General features: G+C 49.2%; 1 protein-coding gene across 1 annotated transcript in view; it reads right to left on the bottom strand.

Annotated features, from left to right (window-relative positions):
* LOC141065414 (uncharacterized) overlaps positions 1-16661 on the bottom strand; it is a 70791-nt gene that overhangs the window by 47354 nt on the left and 6776 nt on the right. The window contains exon 2 of the mRNA XM_073557888.1: positions 3965-4112. Within this exon, the coding sequence (XP_073413989.1) occupies positions 3965-4042 (78 nt within the window). The 5' untranslated portion in view covers positions 4043-4112. The remainder of the gene's footprint in view (positions 1-3964; positions 4113-16661) is intronic.

Raw genomic sequence — 16661 nt, 5'->3', positions numbered from 1 at the left:
AGGATAGGATTAGACACGGCTCAGCAGTCAGTATTACACAGGATAGGATTAGATACACGGCTCAGCAGTCAGTATTACACAGGATAGGATTAGATACACGGCTCAGCATACAGTATCACACAGGATAGGATTAGATACACAGCTCAGCAGACAGTATCACACAGAATAGTATTAGATACACAGCTCAGCAAACAGTATCACACAGGATAGGATTAGGTACACGGCTCAGCAGACAGTATCACACAGAATAGTATTAGATACACGGCTCAGCAGTCAGTATCACACAGGAAAGGATTAGATAAACGGTTTCTATGTGCAATATAATCATTAAAATTTGTTATAACTAACCAGTTGGTTACTATGCCCAGGCAATGCTGGGCTCTTCAGCTAATATATATTAGCACCTGAGTTCGGGTGGCAGATCGGCCCCTGACAAAGTAGATCTGGGTGCTCTGGTAGTCGCCATAGCACGTCGGCGAGCAGCTGCACTAGATCTGCGCACCACGCCCGACAAGGCCAGTCTGGGGCCAACAGAATCGCTGGCGCCCCTTCTGCCTTGATCTTCTTGATGATCCTCGGAAGTAGTGGCAGCGGGAGACATAGGTATGGGAGGCGAAACTGGTTCCATGGCAGAACCAGCGCATCCACGGCGATTGCCTGCGGGTCCCGGGATCGGGCAACAAATACGGACACCTTGGTGTTCACCCTGGAAGCCATAAGATCCACAACCGGTGTTCTCCACCATTGGCAAATCTGCTGAAAGACCTCGGGGTGTAATGACCATTCCCCGGACGCAAGCCCCTGTCGGCGGAGGAAGTCTGCCGCCCAGTTTTCTACACCCGGGATGTGGACCGCCGATATCACTGTGCGGTTCCTCTCGGCCCAGTGAAGAACGTGCCCTACCTCGCGCTTGGTTGCCCTGCTGCGGGTGCCCCCCTTGGTGATTTACGTAAGCCACCACCGTGGCGTTGTCCGACTGTGCGGCCTGCTAGAAGGTGATGAAAACATTGCAGAATAAGCTGGATCGCCCGTATCTCCAACAAGTTGATCGGGAGGAATGCCACCTGCGGCGACCACAGTCCCTGGGTAGTGTGGTGGCAAGAAACCGCTCCGCAGAAGAGGAGGCTGGCATCGGTTGTGACCACCAGCCACTGATGTGGGGGAACTGATTGTCCACCAGTCTAGTGACTGTCTGACCTGAGAGGACAACCGGCATCGGTGATCGAGCATGTACGGGTTCTTGTCCCAGGATGACAAGAGGGCGTGCTGCACGGGGCGAAGATGGAACTGGGTGAAAGGGATCGATTCCATCGCTGCCACCATTTTTCCTAGAATCCTCATGAAGAAACGGATGGTGTGAGGGACTGGTTGGCGCAGTATCCGCACTCCCTGCCGGAGGGATAGGGCCTTGTCTTGAGGGAGAATTACCAACCCTCGGAAAGTGTCGAAGATCATCCCTAAAAAAGAAATCCTCTGAGCTGGAACAAGGGATGACTTCTTTACATTTGACCAACCACCCTAAGTGGGCAAGAGTATCTAGCGTGATGCTGACACTTTCCTCGCATGCCCACCTTGAAGGGCCCTTGACCAAGAGGTCGTCTAAGTAGGGAAATACAACTATGCCCCGGGAGGGCAGGATGGCCATGGGGACTGCCATGACCTTTGTGAACACTCTGGGGGCAGTGGCTAGCCCGAAGGGCAGATCTAAAATAAGGAGTAAAATAAAATAAGCCTGAACTCAGACAGACGTGTGCCTCCAACAGACACTAAGCAAAAAACTGGTTTCCAACCGTAATCGGGGCGAGGGTGTATACGGCGGAGGAGGAGCTAACCTCTTTTTTTTCCCACTTAGTGTCAGCCTCCAGGCGGCAGTAGCATACACCCACGGTACCTGTGTCCCCCAATGAGGCGAAGGAGAAAATTATTTTTCAATCGCTTTATTCTGAGGATATAACTTTTATTTTTCTGGTGATGGTGGCTTGTTTTTTGCGGGACAAGATGACGTTTTCCGCGGTACCTTGTTTATTTCAGTCTTTTTGATCATGTTTCATTGCACTTTTGTTCGGCAGTATGATAAAGCATTGTTTCTTGCCTCGTTTTTTACTTTTTTTTACAGTGCTCACTAAAAACTAGTGGAATAGCAGTATAGAGCGGCTCGACACTAAACATGTGTACTTGAATTATTTATTTCCCTAAAGAAATATATTTATTAGAAAAACACTTTTATACTTTTACACATGCTATTTTTTTTTTTTTTACTTTTTCACATTATCCCAGTGTGGGACAATACTAAATGATGTCAGATCGCTGATCTGACACTTGACACTGCTTAGTATCAGATCAGCGATCTGACAGAATGGGAAGGAGGCATGCCAAGCCACCTCCCTGCACGACCCGGAAGGACCCCACGGTCATCTAACGTGACCGTCAGGCAATCGCATCGAATGCTAGCACTGATCATGAGCATTGCTGCGGGGTGTCAGCTGTCACATACAGATGATACCCGCACGCGATCGCCGGGGCGCTGAGCGTGAGGCAGTGCGATCAGTGTGCCAACTGCTGTTTGTGGGAGCGCACCACTCGCAGAGCAGTACCAGTACTGCCGTCAATCTCACAAACTCCAACATCTGTAAAATATTACACAGTCATGAAACTAAAACAGAACAAAGTAACAGCCATCTACATCACCTAATATACCACCATATCCAACCAGTGGGATCCAAGAGTTCACCTCTCCACTCAGCAGATAATAGAAATATAGAAGAGTTTACCTCTCCACTCAGCTGATAATAATAGAAATATAGAAGAGTTTACCTCTCCACTCAGCAGATAATAATAGAAATATAGAAGAGTTTACCTCTCCACTCAGCAGATAATAGAAATATAGAAGAGTTTACCTCTCCGCTCAGCAGATAATAGAAATATAGAAGAGTTTACCTCTCCACTCAGCAGATAATAATAGAAATATAGAAGAGTTTACCTCTCCACTCAACAGATAATAGAAATATAGAAGAGTTTACCTCTCCACTCAACAGATAATAATAGAAATATAGAAGAGTTTACCTCTCCACTCAACAGATAATAGAAATATAGAAGAGTTTACCTCTCCACTCAGCAGATAATAATAGAAATATAGAAGAGTTTACCTCTCCACTCAACAGATAATAGAAATATAGAAGAGTTTACCTCTCCACTCAGCAGATAGTGATAGAAATATAGAAGAGTTTACCTCTCCACTCAGCAGATAATAGAAATATAGAAGAGGTTACCTCTCCACTCAGCAGATAATAGAAATATAGAAGAGTTTACCTCTCCACTCAGCAGATAATAATAGAAATATAGAAGAGTTTACCTCTCCACTCAGCAGATAATAATAGAAATATAGAAGAGTTTACCTCTCCACTCAGCAGATAATAGAAATATAGAAGAGTTTACCTCCCCACTCAGCAGATAATGATAGAAATATAGAAGAGTTTACCTCTCCACTCAGCAGATAATGATAGAAATATAGAAGAGTTTACCTCTCCACTCAACAGATAATAGAAATATAGAAGAGTTTACCTCTCCGCTCAGCAGATAATAGAAATATAGAAGAGTTTACCTCTCCACTCAGCAGATAATAGAAATATAGAAGAGTTTACCTCTCCACTCAGCAGATAATAGAAATATAGAAGAGTTTACCTCTCCACTCAGCAGATAATAGAAATATAGAAGAGTTTACCTCTCCGCTCAGCAGATAATAGAAATATAGAAGAGTTTACCTCTCCACTCAGCAGATAATAGAAATATAGAAGAGTTTACCTCTCCGCTCAGCAGATAATAGAAATATAGAAGAGTTTACCTCTCCACTCAACAGATTACAGAAATATAGAAGAGTTTACCTCTCCACTCAGCAGATAATAATAGAAATATAGAAGAGTTTACCTCTCCACTCAACAGATAATAGAAATATAGAAGAGTTTACCTCTCCACTCAGAAGGGAAATGATCTCTAAGGCAAGGTTCGTGATTCTCCATGTAATTGTTTTCTTGTCCTCGTCCATTCTTGTTGGGTCACTCACTGGATGATTTTGCGGTTTAGTCCTGCTGCCGTCTTTATGATGGAGGAAGAGACTGGAGATGACAGGGTACATAATCATGCATATTCTCAGATCCCTCGTGATCAATACTTATACATGTAGTAGGTGTGCATAAGTCCTCGTTATGAATATGAAGGCAAGCTCCAGGATACACTATACACCGTCTATACAGGACCCGCACTCCTCCATTATCTGCACATACCCCACAGTCTCCTCCTGACAAGCTCCAGGATACACTATACACCGTCTATACAGGACCCGCACTCCTCCATTATCTGCACATACTCCACAGTCTCCTCCTGACAAGCTCCAGGATACACTATACACCGTCTATACAGGACCCGCACTCCTCCATTATCTGCACATACCCCACAGTCTCCTCCTGACAAGCTCCAGGATACACTATACACCGTCTATACAGGACCCGCACTCCTCCATTATCTGCACATACTCCACAGTCTCCTCCTGACAAGCTCCAGGATACACTATACACCGTCTATACAGGACCCGCACTCCTCCATTATCTGCACATACCCCACAGTCTCCTCCTGACAAGCTCCAGGATACACTATACACCGTCTATACAGGACCCGCACTCCTCCATTATCTGCACATACTCCACAGTCTCCTCCTGACAAGCTCCAGGATACACTATACACCGTCTATACAGGACCCGCACTCCTCCATTATCTGCACATACCCCACAGTCTCCTCCTGACAAGCTCCAGGATACACTATACACCGTCTATACAGGACCCGCACTCCTCCATTATCTGCACATACCCCACAGTCTCCTCCTGACAAGCTCCAGGATACACTATACACCGTCTATACAGGACCCGCACTCCTCCATTATCTGCACATACTCCACAGTCTCCTCCTGACAAGCTCCAGGATACACTATACACCGTCTATACAGGACCCGCACTCCTCCATTATCTGCACATACTCCACAGTCTCCTCCTGACAAGCTCCAGGATACACTATACACCGTCTATACAGGACCCGCACTCCTCCATTATCTGCACATACCCCACAGTCTCCTCCTGACAAGCTCCAGGATACACTATACACCGCCTATACAGGACCCGCACTCCTCCATTATCTGCACATACCCCACAGTCTCCTCCTGACAAGCTCCAGGATACACTATACACCGTCTATACAGGACCCGCACTCCTCCATTATCTGCACATACTCCACAGTCTCCTCCTGACAAGCTCCAGGATACACTATACACCGTCTATACAGGACCCGCACTCCTCCATTATCTGCACATACCCCACAGTCTCCTCCTGACAAGCTCCAGGATACACAATACACCGTCTATACAGGACCCGCACTCCTCCATTATCTGCACATACTCCACAGTCTTCTCCTGACAAGCTCCAGGATACACTATACACCGTCTATACAGGACCCGCACTCCTCCATTATCTGCACATACCCCACAGTCTTCTCCTGACAAGCTCCAGGATACACTATACACCGTCTATACAGGACCCGCACTCCCCCATTATCTGCACATACCCCACAGTCTCCTCCTGACAAGCTCCAGGATACACTATACACCGTCTATACAGGACCCGCACTCCTCCATTATCTGCACATACCCCACAGTCTCCTCCTGACAAGCTCCAGGATACACTATACACCGTCTATACAGGACCCGCACTTCTCCATTATCTGCACATACCCCACAGTCTCCTCCTGACAAGCTCCAGGATACACTATACATCGTCTATACAGGACCCGCACTCCTCCATTATCTGCACATACCCCACAGTCTCCTCCTGACAAGCTCCAGGATACACTATACACCGTCTATACAGGACCCGCACTCCCCCATTATCTGCACATACCCCACAGTCTCCTCCTGACAAGCTCCAGGATACACTATACATCGTCTATACAGGACCCGCACTCCCCCATTATCTGCACATACTCCACAGTCTCCTCCTGACAAGCTCCAGGATACACTATACATCGTCTATACAGGACCCGCACTCCTCCATTATCTGCACATACCCCACAGTCTCCTCCTGACAAGCTCCAGGATACACTATACACCGTCTATACAGGACCCGCACTCCTCCATTATCTGCACATACCCCACAGTCTCCTCCTGACAAGCTCCAGGACACACTATACACCGTCTATACAGGACCCGCACTCCCCCATTATCTGCACATACCCCACAGTCTCCTCCTGACAAGCTCCAGGATACACTATACACCGTCTATACAGGACCCGCACTCCTCCATTATCTGCACATACCCCACAGTCTCCTCCTGACAAGCTCCAGGATACACTATACACCGTCTATACAGGATCCGCACTCCTCCATTATCTGCACATACTCCACAGTCTCCTCCTGACAAGCTCCAGGATACACTATACACCGTCTATACAGGACCCGCACTCCCCCATTATCTGCACATACTCCACAGTCTCCTCCTGACAAGCTCCAGGATACACTATACACCGTCTATACAGGACCCGCACTCCTCCATTATCTGCACATACCCCACAGTCTCCTCCTGACAAGCTCCAGGATACACTATACACCGTCTATACAGGACCCGCACTCCTCCATTATCTGCACATACCCCACAGTCTCCTCCTGACAAGCTCCAGGATACACTATACACCGTCTATACAGGACCCGCACTCCTCCATTATCTGCACATACCCCACAGTCTCCTCCTGACAAGCTCCAGGATACACTATACACCGTCTATACAGGACCCGCACTCCTCCATTATCTGCACATACCCCACAGTCTCCTCCTGACAAGCTCCAGGATACACTATACACCGTCTATACAGGACCCGCACTCCTCCATTATCTGCACATACCCCACAGTCTCCTCCTGACAAGCTCCAGGATACACTATACACCGTCTATACAGGACCCGCACTCCTCCATTATCTGCACATACTCCACAGTCTCCTCCTGACAAACTCCAGGATACACTATACACCGTCTATACAGGACCCGCACTCCTCCATTATCTGCACATACCCCACAGTCTCCTCCTGACAAGCTCCAGGATACACTATACACCGTCTATACAGGACCCGCACTCCCCCATTATCTGCACATACTCCACAGTCTCCTCCTGACAAGCTCCAGGATACACTATACACCGTCTATACAGGACCCGCACTCCTCCATTATCTGCACATACTCCACAGTCTCCTCCTGACAAGCTCCAGGATACACTATACACCGTCTATACAGGACCCGCACTCCTCCATTATCTGCACATACCCCACAGTCTCCTCCTGACAAGCTCCAGGATACACTATACACCGTCTATACAGGATAGTCTATCCTTAATGCAGCAGCCAGGGTTGTCCATCTGGCTAATCGTTTCTCAGACGCGTCCGCTCTTCGCCAGTCGTTACACTGGCTGCCAATTCATTACAGGGTACAATTCAAAGTACTTGTTCTCACCCACAAAGCTCTCCACAGTGCGGCACCCCCTTACATCTCCTCCCTCATTTCTGTCTATCGGCCTAACCGACCGCTGCGCTCTGCAAATGACTTTCGACTAACCTCTGCCCTAATCCGTACCTCCCACTCCCGACTCCAAGACTTCTCCCGTGCTGCGCCAATCCTCTGGAATGCTCTACCCCAAAATATTAGGACCATCCACAATTTGCATAGTTTTAGGCGCTCGCTCAAAACACATTTGTTCAGAGCGGCCTATCACATTCAGTAATCAAAGTCATGTTTGTGTGTGTGTAGCCCATTCACTATCTCCATCTAACCCCCACCCCCTGAAGATGGCTGGACCGTCATTGTAAATACATCATTGCAAATACAAACCTGTGCTTTGTATCCCCCCCACCTCATTGTAGATTGTAAGCTCCACGAGCAGGGTCGTCTTATTTCGCTTTAATTATTGTATTGTTAACGTTGTTACTTATGACTGTTGTGTTTGAAACTGTTCAACTGTAAAGCGCTGCGGAATATGTTGGCGCTATATAAAGATTATTATTATTATTATTATTATACAGGACCCGCACTCCTCCATTATCTGCACATACTCCACAGTCTCCTCCTGACAAGCTCCAGGATACACTATACACCGTCTATACAGGACCCGCACTCCCCCATTATCTGCACATACCCCACAGTCTCCTCCTGACAAGCTCCAGGATACACTATACACCGTCTATACAGGACCCGCACTCCTCCATTATCTGCACATACTCCACAGTCTCCTCCTGACAAGCTCCAGGATACACTATACACCGTCTATACAGGACCCGCACTCCTCCATTATCTGCACATACTCCACAGTCTCCTCCTGACAAGCTCCAGGACACACTATACACCGTCTATACAGGACCCGCACTCCTCCATTAACTGCACATACTCCACAGTCTCCTCCTGACAAGCTCCAGGACACACTATACATCGTCTATACAGGACCCGCACTCCTCCATTATCTGCACATACCCCACAGTCTCCTCCTGACAAGCTCCAGGATACACTATACACCGTCTATACAGGACCCGCACTCCTCCATTATCTGCACATACACCACAGTCTCCTCCTGACAAGCTCCAGGATACACTATACACCGTCTATACAGGACCCGCACTCCTCCATTATCTGCACATACTCCACAGTCTCCTCCTGACAAGCTCCAGGACACACTATACACCGTCTATACAGGACCCGCACTCCTCCATTAACTGCACATACTCCACAGTCTCCTCCTGACAAGCTCCAGGATACACTATACACCGTCTATACAGGACCCGCACTCCCCCATTATCTGCACATACCCCACAGTCTCCTCCTGACAAGCTCCAGGATACACTATACACCGTCTATACAGGACCCGCACTCCTCCATTATCTGCACATACTCCACAGTCTCCTCCTGACAAGCTCCAGGATACACTATACACCGTCTATACAGGACCCGCACTCCTCCATTATCTGCACATACCCCACAGTCTCCTCCTGACAAGCTCCAGGATACACTATACACCGTCTATACAGGACCCGCACTCCTCCATTATCTGCACATACCCCACAGTCTCCTCCTGACAAGCTCCAGGATACACTATACACCGTCTATACAGGACCCGCACTCCTCCATTATCTGCACATACCCCACAGTCTCCTCCTGACAAGCTCCAGGATACACTATACACCGTCTATACAGGACCCGCACTCCTCCATTATCTGCACATACGCCACAGTCTCCTCCTGACAAGCTCCAGGATACACTATACACCGTCTATACAGGACCCGCACTCCTCCATTATCTGCACATACCCCACAGTCTCCTCCTGACAAGCTCCAGGATACACTATACACCGTCTATACAGGACCCGCACTCCTCCATTATCTGCACATACCCCACAGTCTCCTCCTGACAAGCTACAGGATACACTATACACCGTCTATACAGGACCCGCACTCCCCCATTATCTGCACATACTCCACAGTCTCCTCCTGACAAGCTCCAGGATACACTATACACCGTCTGTACAGGACCCGCACTCCTCCATTATCTGCACATACCCCACAGTCTCCTCCTGACAAGCTCCAGGATACACTATACACCGTCTATACAGGACCCGCACTCCCCCATTATCTGCACATACCCCACAGTCTCATCCTGACAAGCTCCAGGATACACTATACACCGTCTATACAGGACCCGCACTCCCCCATTATCTGCACATACTCCACAGTCTCCTCCTGACAAGCTCCAGGATACACTATACACCGTCTATACAGGACCCGCACTCACCCATTATCTGCACATACCCCACAGTCTCCTCCTGACAAGCTCCAGGATACACTATACACCGTCTATACAGGACCCGCACTCCCCCATTATCTGCACATACTCCACAGTCTCCTCCTGACAAGCTCCAGGATACACTATACACCGTCTATACAGGACCCGCACTCCTCCATTATCTGCACATACCCCACAGTCTCCTCCTGACAAGCTCCAGGATACACTATACACCGTCTATACAGGACCCGCACTCCCCCATTATCTGCACATACTCCACAGTCTCCTCCTGACAAGCTCCAGGATACACTATACACCGTCTATACAGGACCCGCACTCCTCCATTATCTGCACATACCCCACAGTCTCCTCCTGACAAGGTCCAGGATACACTATACACCGTCTATACAGGACCCGCACTCCTCCATTATCTGCACATACCCCACAGTCTCCTCCTGACAAGCTCCAGGATACACTATACATCGTCTATACAGGACTCGCACTCCTCCATTATCTGCACATACCCCACAGTCTCCTCCTGACAAGCTCCAGGATACACTATACACCGTCTATACAGGACTCGCACTCCTCCATTATCTGCACATACTCCACAGTCTCCTCCTGACAAGCTCCAGGATACACTATACACCGTCTATACAGGACCCGCACTCCTCCATTATCTGCACATACCCCACAGTCTCCTCCTGACAAGCTCCAGGATACACTATACACCGTCTATACAGGACCCGCACTCCTCCATTATCTGCACATACTCCACAGTCTCCTCCTGACAAGCTCCAGGATACACTATACACCGTCTATACAGGACCCGCACTCCTCCATTATCTGCACATACCCCACAGTCTCCTCCTGACAAGCTCCAGGATACACTATACACCGTCTATACAGGACCCGCACTCCTCCATTATCTGCACATACCCCACAGTCTCCTCCTGACAAGCTCCAGGATACACTATACACCGTCTATACAGGACTCGCACTCCTCCATTATCTGCACATACCCCACAGTCTCCTCCTGACAAGCTCCAGGATACACTATATACCGTCTATACAGGACCCGCACTCCTCCATTATCTGCACATACCCCACAGTCTCCTCCTGACAAGCTCCAGGATACACTATACACCGTATATACAGGACCCGCACTCCTCCATTATCTGCACATACCCCACAGTCTCCTCCTGACAAGCTCCAGGATACACTATACACCGTCTATACAGGACCCGCACTCCTCCATTATCTGCACATACCCCACAGTCTCCTCCTGACAAGCTCCAGGATACACTATACACCGTCTATACAGGACCCGCACTCCTCCATTATCTGCACATACCCCACAGTCTCCTCCTGACAAGCTCCAGGATACACTATACACCGTCTATACAGGACCCGCACTCCTCCATTATCTGCACATACCCCACAGTCTCCTCCTGACAAGCTCCAGGATACACTATACACCGTATATACAGGACCCGCACTCCTCCATTATCTGCACATACCCCACAGTCTCCTCCTGACAAGCTCCAGGATACACTATACACCGTCTATACAGGACCCGCACTCCTCCATTATCTGCACATACCCCACAGTCTCCTCCTGACAAGCTCCAGGATACACTATACACCGTCTATACAGGACCCGCACTCCTCCATTATCTGCACATACTCCACAGTCTCCTCCTGACAAGCTCCAGGATACACTATACACCGTCTATACAGGACCCGCACTCCTCCATTATCTGCACATACCCCACAGTCTCCTCCTGACAAGCTCCAGGATACACTATACACCGTCTATACAGGACCCGCACTCCCCCATTATCTGCACATACTCCACAGTCTCCTCCTGACAAGCTCCAGGATACACTATACACCGTCTATACAGGACCCGCACTCCCCCATTATCTGCACATACTCCACAGTCTCCTCCTGACAAGCTCCAGGATACACTATACACCGTCTATACAGGACCCGCACTCCTCCATTATCTGCACATACTCCACAGTCTCCTCCTGACAAGCTCCAGGATACACTATACACCGTCTATACAGGACCCGCACTCCTCCATTATCTGCACATACTCCACAGTCTCCTCCTGACAAGCTCCAGGATACACTATACACCGTCTATACAGGACCCGCACTCCCCCATTATCTGCACATACCCCACAGTCTCCTCCTGACAAGCTCCAGGATACACTATACACCGTCTATACAGGACCCGCACTCCTCCATTATCTGCACATACTCCACAGTCTCCTCCTGACAAGCTCCAGGATACACTATACACCGTCTATACAGGACCCGCACTCCTCCATTATCTGCACATACCCCACAGTCTCCTCCTGACAAGCTCCAGGATACACTATACACCGTCTATACAGGACCTGCACTCCTCCATTATCTGCACATACCCCACAGTCTCCTCCTGATAAGCTCCAGGATACACTATACACCGTCTATACAGGACCCGCACTCCTCCATTATCTGCACATACTCCACAGTCTCCTCCTGACAAGCTCCAGGATACACTATACACCGTCTATACAGGACCCGCACTCCTCCATTATCTGCACATACCCCACAGTCTCATCCTGACAAGCTCCAGGATACACTATACACCGTCTATACAGGACCCGCACTCCTCCATTATCTGCACATACCCCACAGTCTCCTCCTGACAAGCTCCAGGATACACTATACACCGTCTATACAGGATAGTCTATCCTTAATGCAGCAGCCAGGGTTGTCCATCTGGCTAATCGTTTCTCAGACGCGTCCGCTCTTCGCCAGTCGTTACACTGGCTGCCAATTCATTACAGGGTACAATTCAAAGTACTTGTTCTCACCCACAAAGCTCTCCACAGTGCGGCACCCCCTTACATCTCCTCCCTCATTTCTGTCTATCGGCCTAACCGACCGCTGCGCTCTGCAAATGACTTTGGACTAACCTCTGCCCTAATCCGTACCTCCCACTCCCGACTCCAAGACTTCTCCCGTGCTGCGCCAATCCTCTGGAATGCTCTACCCCAAAATATTAGGACCATCCACAATTTGCATAGTTTTAGGCGCTCGCTCAAAACACATTTGTTCAGAGCGGCCTATCACATTCAGTAATCAAAGTCATGTTTGTGTGTGTGTAGCCCATTCACTATCTCCATCTAACCCCCACCCCCTGAAGATGGCTGGACCGTCATTGTAAATACATCATTGTAAATACAAACCTGTGCTTTGTATCCCCCCCACCTCATTGTAGATTGTAAGCTCCACGAGCAGGGTCGTCTTATTTCGCTTTAATTATTGTATTGTTAACGTTGTTACTTATGACTGTTGTGTTTGAAACTGTTCAACTGTAAAGCGCTGCGGAATATGTTGGCGCTATATAAAGATTATTATTATTATTATTATTATTATTATTATTATTATTATTATTATTATTATACAGGACCCGCACTCCTCCATTATCTGCACATACTCCACAGTCTCCTCCTGACAAGCTCCAGGATACACTATACACCGTCTATACAGGACCCGCACTCCCCCATTATCTGCACATACCCCACAGTCTCCTCCTGACAAGCTCCAGGATACACTATACACCGTCTATACAGGACCCGCACTCCTCCATTATCTGCACATACCCCACAGTCTCCTCCTGACAAGCTCCAGGATACACTATACACCGTCTATACAGGACCCGCACTCCCCCATTATCTGCACATACCCCACAGTCTCCTCCTGACAAGCTCCAGGATAAACTATACACCGTCTATACAGGACCCGCACTCCCCCATTATCTGCACATACTCCACAGTCTCCTCCTGACAAGCTCCAGGATACACTATACACCGTCTATACAGGACCCGCACTCCCCCATTATCTGCACATACTCCACAGTCTCCTCCTGACAAGCTCCAGGACACACTATACACCGTCTATACAGGACCCGCACTCCTCCATTATCTGCACATACCCCACAGTCTCCTCCTGACAAGCTCCAGGATACACTATACACCGTCTATACAGGACCCGCACTCCTCCATTATCTGCACATACCCCACAGTCTCCTCCTGACAAGCTCCAGGTTACACTATACACCGTCTATACAGGACCCGCACTCCTCCATTATCTGCACATACTCCACAGTCTCCTCCTGACAAGCTCCAGGATACACTATACATCGTCTATACAGGACCCGCACTCCTCCATTATCTGCACATACCCCACAGTCTCCTCCTGACAAGCTCCAGGATACACTATACACCGTCTATACAGGACCCGCACTCCTCCATTATCTGCACATACCCCACAGTCTCCTCCTGACAAGCTCCAGGATACACTATACACCGTCTATACAGGACCCGCACTCCTCCATTATCTGCACATACTCCACAGTCTCCTCCTGACAAGCTCCAGGATACACTATACACCGTCTATACAGGACCCGCACTCCCCCATTATCTGCACATACTCCACAGTCTCCTCCTGACAAGCTCCAGGACACACTATACACCGTCTATACAGGACCCGCACTCCTCCATTATCTGCACATACCCCACAGTCTCCTCCTGACAAGCTCCAGGATACACTATACACCGTCTATACAGGACCCGCACTCCTCCATTATCTGCACATACCCCACAGTCTCCTCCTGACAAGCTCCAGGATACACTATACACCGTCTATACAGGACCCGCACTCCTCCATTATCTGCACATACTCCACAGTCTCCTCCTGACAAGCTCCAGGATACACTATACACAGTCTATACAGGACCCGCACTCCCCCATTATCTGCACATACTCCACAGTCTCCTCCTGACAAGCTCCAGGATACACTATACACCGTCTATACAGGACCCGCACTCCTCCATTATCTGCACATACCCCACAGTCTCCTCCTGACAAGCTCCAGGATACACTATACACCGTCTATACAGGACCCGCACTCCTCCATTATCTGCACATACCCCACAGTCTCCTCCTGACAAGCTCCAGGATACACTATACACCGTCTATACAGGACCCGCACTCCTCCATTATCTGCACATACCCCACAGTCTCCTCCTGACAAGCTCCAGGATACACTATACACCGTCTATACAGGACCCGCACTCCCCCATTATCTGCACATACCCCACAGTCTCCTCCTGACAAGCTCCAGGATACACTATACACCGTCTATACAGGACCCGCACTCCCCCATTATCTGCACATACCCCACAGTCTCCTCCTGACAAGCTCCAGGATACACTATACACCGTCTATACAGGACCCGCACTCCTCCATTATCTGCACATACCCCACAGTCTCCTCTTGACAAGCTCCAGGATACACTATACACCGTCTATACAGGACCCGCACTCCTCCATTATCTGCACATACTCCACAGTCTCCTCCTGACAAGCTCCAGGATACACTATACACCGTCTATACAGGACCCGCACTCCTCCATTATCTGCACATACCCCACAGTCTCCTCCTGACAAGCTCCAGGATACACTATACACCGTCTATACAGGACCCGCACTCCCCCATTATCTGCACATACTCCACAGTCTCCTCCTGACAAGCTCCAGGATACACTATACACCGTCTATACAGGACCCGCACTCCTCCATTATCTGCACATACTCCACAGTCTCCTCCTGACAAGCTCCAGGATACACTATACACCGTCTATACAGGACCCGCACTCCTCCATTATCTGCACATACTCCACAGTCTCCTCCTGACAAGCTCCAGGATACACTATACACCGTCTATACAGGACCCGCACTCCCCCATTATCTGCACATACCCCACAGTCTCCTCCTGACAAGCTCCAGGATACACTATACATCGTCTATACAGGACCCGCACTCCCCCATTATCTGCACATACTCCACAGTCTCCTCCTGACAAGCTCCAGGATACACTATACACCGTCTATACAGGACCCGCACTCCTCCATTATCTGCACATACTCCACAGTCTCCTCCTGACAAGCTCCAGGATACACTATACACCGTCTATACAGGACCCGCACTCCTCCATTATCTGCACATACTCCACAGTCTCCTCCTGACAAGCTCCAGGATACACTATACACCGTCTATACAGGACCCGCACTCCCCCATTATCTGCACATACCCCACAGTCTCCTCCTGACAAGCTCCAGGATACACTATACATCGTCTATACAGGACCCGCACTCCCCCATTATCTGCACATACTCCACAGTCTCCTCCTGACAAGCTCCAGGATACACTATACACCGTCTATACAGGACCCGCACTCCCCCATTATCTGCACATACCCCACAGTCTCCTCCTGACAAGCTCCAGGATACACTATACACCGTCTATACAGGACCCGCACTCCTCCATTATCTGCACATACCCCACAGTCTCCTCCTGACAAGCTCCAGGATACACTATACACCGTCTATACAGGACCCGCACTCCCCCATTATCTGCACATACTCCACAGTCTCCTCCTGACAAGCTCCAGGATACACTATACACCGTCTATACAGGACCCGCACTCCCCCATTATCTGCACATACTCCACAGTCTCCTCCTGACAAGCTCCAGGATACACTATACACCGTCTATACAGGACCCGCACTCCCCCATTATCTGCACATACTCCACAGTCTCCTCCTGACAAGCTCCAGGATACACTATACACCGTCTATACAGGACCCGCACTCCTCCATTATCTGCACATACCCCACAGTCTCCTCCTGACAAGCTCCAGGATACACTATACACCGTCTATACAGGACCCGCACTCCTCCATTATCTGCACA

This window comes from Dendrobates tinctorius, unplaced genomic scaffold (genome assembly GCF_039654945.1).
Source record: "Dendrobates tinctorius isolate UK_male_01 unplaced genomic scaffold, ASM3965494v1 ptg000251l, whole genome shotgun sequence".
NCBI classification, from domain to species: domain Eukaryota; kingdom Metazoa; phylum Chordata; class Amphibia; order Anura; family Dendrobatidae; genus Dendrobates; species Dendrobates tinctorius.
The sequence above is the reverse complement of the archived record's forward strand: the minus strand, read 5'-3'. Positions and strand labels throughout refer to the sequence as shown.